General features: G+C 38.4%; 1 protein-coding gene across 1 annotated transcript; it reads left to right on the top strand.

The window, feature by feature from the left end:
• The first annotated feature begins 1,014 nt into the window (after positions 1-1,014).
• GDF2 (growth differentiation factor 2) lies at positions 1,015-3,944 on the top strand. Its single transcript, XM_036385911.2, has 2 exons — positions 1,015-1,357; positions 3,004-3,944. Exons 1-2 carry the CDS (start codon positions 1,015-1,017, stop codon positions 3,942-3,944), a joined length of 1,284 nt encoding a protein of 427 aa, XP_036241804.1.
• Positions 3,945-4,526: the final 582 nt, after the last annotated feature.

Genomic DNA, 4,526 nt, shown 5'->3' with positions numbered 1-4,526 from the left:
AGATTAAATCATAATACGTTCATTAAGATAAACCTGGTTTTTCTTCTGCATCATGAGAAATTCATTTGCCTTGGCCTGTTCTTCTCATGCACACTATATCTTCTTCAGAGATAACCTTCTCTATCTTCAAAAGGACTTTTTACTTTCCATGTGGCCTTGTAAAGCCTAGTTCTGTCTTCATTTTGAGGTTGCTAAAAAAAATGACTGGTTGTTCTTGGACTGAATTGACCATCATGAATCTATGAAATACATTACATAAGATACTATAAAAACAAGCCTAAATTCCCATACACCAAAGGAATGAAAATGGACAAGCCTGCAAACAACATGAAGCAGACTTGACACAAAACAGATATTTCACTGTGTACAAACAATAGCTCTTGGCTGATAAACGGAAAGAAGTTTTAAGGTTGTTTGTAATGTCATGAGATCATGTCTTGCAGAATCACAGGTCTCCATCAAACTAAGGGGCATTTTCTAATCATAAGTGGAGGGATTGTATAAATGATTTGTGAGATATTATTTGCTAATAGCATGACTTTGTTCTAGGTTTGTATTTTCTAGTCTTGCTGAAAACAGTGTAAACTTCTGCGTCCCTAAGAAAGCTTCTCTCTGTGTTGGCAAGGAAATGATAGAAGAATGTAATTAAGCAAAGATGACCCTAAAGTGAAATGTGGATTCTTTACAATATACAATGTCCTTCCCACCAGCCACATGTGTTTGTCAGATGTTTACAGAATCTTCATTAACTAAGAGCTTTGCTAGATAACAGAAGCTGAAGCATGGCATCAATGACTCTGATAAGGACAAGTGTACGACCAATCTGCTTGACAACTGACAAGAGGCTGGGGTTTGAAGCAGACTGCAAAAAGAGCACCAGAAAGTGATTTGCAAAGGGCATTCCAGTTGTTTGCCTTACATCTTCTTTCCTCTGTCAGTATTGAAACAAGATTTGCAATCAGCTAAAATACCCTTGTCCTCTTGTCTCTCCACCAGAAAGTAAATATAGAAGAAATGTGCTGTTTTGGAGTATTAGCTGCACTGTCTGTTTTCAACATCATTGCTTGTTTGACAAGAGGCAAGCCTTTGGAAGACTGGGACAGGCTGTCAGGTATGGGAAAGTCTGATGCACACTTTCATCCTGGGGAAGCAGAAGATGAGACCCATTTCAACTTTAAATCTTTCTTGGAGAATATGAAGATGGATTTACTGAGGAGTTTGAATTTGTCAAGAGTCCCCCCACAAGTGAAGACCAAAGAAGAACCACCACAGTTTATGATTGATTTATACAACAGATATGCTGCAGACAAGTCCTCCATCCCTGCATCCAATATTGTAAGGAGCTTCAGTACTGAAGGTAGGAAAAGTCCTCAATATGTGGACTACAATTTTTAAAGAAGTAAATTAATAGTAAATAGTCAGATTCTTTTAAAATTCGGAAGAAACCAGTTCCTACCTTCCACAGATTCTTTAGAAATTAAACATTAAAATTTTGGATTGTATTCTTACTATATAGTTTCTTTCAATCCTAAAAAATGCAATAACCTTTAGTTTTCTTCTTTGATATTTTCACTGTACAGTATTCTCTTCTCAAATGCTTGAGCTAAGAGGATGCACCAAATAACAAGGTTTACATGAAGCATGTTTCTCAATCCTAGATATTTCAAATTGAGTTTTTATGTTAGCATGCAAACTTTTGATCACCTATAATTGAGACTGGTGCTAGAAAGCTTCTCTTTCTGATGGGCTCTGAACATATTTAAAAACTACAGCAACTAGGTGAGAAATTTGTTGCTGGATCCAAACAAGGACCAGCACTGCTCCTCCAAAATTCTGGGTTAGACAAAGATTTACATGGAAATGGCTAGTCATGCTTATATCAACAGAAAAAATTCAAGATCCCTGACTATGTAACATTAAATAGACTTATAAAAAACCCATCAGGCAGTAAAAAAGTTAGAAGTAAGTGCAATCCTTGTTACAAAAATGAAGCAGGGAGAAACGAAGTTTCTTTTTATATGAAAAATAGACATGCACAGGCAACAGCACTACTGAGAACTCCAAAAAGTTCTCAGTCCTGAAATAGAAAGAAATCTCAACAATAGGACCTAGATGATAGTTTCCATATCTCGCTCTCCCCTCTCACTACTTTACAGGGTAAATGATCTGAAGAAATGGCAGCAACAGCCAATTAAAATTGCCCTAAAACCCAGTCATGATTAAGCAGTTAGTTTACACTGAGCATTAAATGGACATCAGGGATGACTTTTAAATACTTCCAATCTGATCTTCCAGCCAAATACCTGCCCCTCCCAAAGCAGACTTGCTGGTACTGCACATAGATTTGCAGACAACAAACAAACGTGAACAAATCCACACAAACTCAGGGAGTCCAGCCTGGAACAGTCTGGGACCTGGGCATGAAATGTTGTTTATCACCAAGACCCAGTTCAGATAGAAACTGGAGCTTCAGTTCAGGACTTTCAAAACCTTTTTTATTTCCCCAAACTCCCAGTCTAAGCTGCTTTCAAACTTATCTGAAGACAACAAAAGCCTCAGCACAGCCAGTTCTTAAAGACACTTATACATGTATATTAGAGCAAAAGAGTAGGAAATCATTGGTTTTTTTACAAATTCTTTGTGTAAAAAAGATCTTTAGCAAATTGCTAAATCTGAAAACTCTGCACTTTCCTTATTTATGTACTTAATACTGCCCACCATCATCCATAGTTTGTTCTAGGCAGCCTCTTTATGCTTCCCTCCACACACTCACCTGGCTATGCAATCATAGTAAAATACTACCAACACCAGGGACTTCCATTTCCTCTTTTCACTCTCTGTCCTTGAAACTTGGCTAGAAGACAGGATTTTTCTTTTTTTTTTAATGCTGTTTTATGTGTTATAATGCTCTTATTTTATCCCCAAAATATATCCTGAGTCTTTTAAAATCAATTACTTGGACAGTCAGAAGCACTGTAACCACATTTTAATTTCCTATTGCAGATGTTGTTTCTTTAGATTCACCAGAAGAAAACCCATTTCAGAAGCACATTTTGTTCTTCAACATCTCTATTCCACAATATGAGGAAATCACCAGAGCTGAACTGAGAATTTATATCTCCTGTCACAGGGAAGTTGGGTCTCTCTCTAGGCTGGAAGGCAACATGGTAATTTATGATGTTCTAGATGATGGCCACTGGGAAAACCCAGAAAGTACCAAATCTTCCCTTGTCTCCCACAATATCCAGGAATGTGGTTGGAAGATGTTCGAAGTGTCCAGCGCTGTGAAAAGATGGGTCAGGGCAGACAGACTGGAGACTAAAAATAAGCTAGAGGTTGTTATAGAGACTAAATCTCTGAGTGGTTTTACTTGTGGGAAGCTGGATGTCAGTGTTACCCCTGACACAAAAAACCTGCCCCTGTTAATAGTGTTCTCCAATGACCGCAGCAACGGGACAAAGGAGACCAAAGTGGAGCTCCGTGAGATGATTGTTCATGAACAGGAAAGCGTGCTCAAGAAACTAGGGAAGAACAATACCTCGTCTGAAGAGGAACAGCAGGGAGAGGAAAAGGCCATCACTGGATCCCACCTGCATTCCTCCAGAAGCAAGAGAAGTGTTGGAGCCAACCACTGCAGGAGAACTTCCCTCCATGTGAACTTTGAAGAGATTGGCTGGGATTCCTGGATCATTGCACCAAAAGATTATGAGGCTTTCGAGTGTAAAGGAGGCTGCTTCTTCCCTCTGACAGATAACGTCACCCCAACTAAACATGCTATTGTCCAAACTCTGGTGCATCTCCAAAATCCAAAAAAAGCCTCCAAGGCCTGTTGTGTTCCAACCAAACTGGATTCAATCTCCATTCTTTATAAAGATGATGCTGGTGTGCCCACTTTGATATATAACTATGAAGGGATGAAAGTGGCAGAATGTGGCTGCAGGTAGTATACAAGGCAGAATCTCTAAAAATAGGAACATCCCCTTTTTCTGTCCTGTGTAAATCTGTACAATAGTGATGCAAATGAAGACCATTACAAACAAGGTTTGGAGCAGGGTATGGGGCTGGTTGTTGTTGCTGCTTGTTTTAAGGGAAAATTGGCATTTAAAGAATGGCAATCTTTGTAAATAGCCTGCATTATATATCATGGCAAAGTGAATACTGGATTAAAATATTGTGAGATTGAATGAACTATGCATTATCTGGTGACAGTGATACAATGTCAATGCCTTATTTCAAACTTTCTATTTAATCAACTGTATTTAGGTCACAAAATAGAGGATTTTCAGTGAGGGTTTAGAATGTCCCGCAAATGTTTAACAGCTCTCAAAATCTAATTCTCTCGGTCAACTCTGACATTTTCAACTTCGGTAAAACTCAGTAAATGGAATGTTGTCTGCATGATAAAGTCAGGAATCTAAATCCAGGAAGCCTTTCCTCATATCAGTAATCTCAGAGGCTTTTACAGACAAATTATTTGTTCCTGTAAGTGAAGATTTGCAGTATTCAAAACAGAAGAGACTCTCACT

The sequence above is a fragment of the Molothrus ater genome, chromosome 8, assembly GCF_012460135.2.
Source record: "Molothrus ater isolate BHLD 08-10-18 breed brown headed cowbird chromosome 8, BPBGC_Mater_1.1, whole genome shotgun sequence".
Lineage (NCBI taxonomy): Eukaryota > Metazoa > Chordata > Aves > Passeriformes > Icteridae > Molothrus > Molothrus ater.
The sequence above is the reverse complement of the archived record's forward strand: the minus strand, read 5'-3'. Positions and strand labels throughout refer to the sequence as shown.

Excerpts from the sequence above, each read along its gene's own strand:
- GDF2 (XM_036385911.2), top strand. The coding sequence starts at position 1,015 with ATGTGCTGTTTTGGAGTATTAGCTGCACTGTCTGTTTTCAACATCATT. Across the intron at positions 1,358-3,003 it reads AAGGAGCTTCAGTACTGAAG|ATGTTGTTTCTTTAGATTCA; the intron begins GTAGGAAAAGTC and ends TTCCTATTGCAG.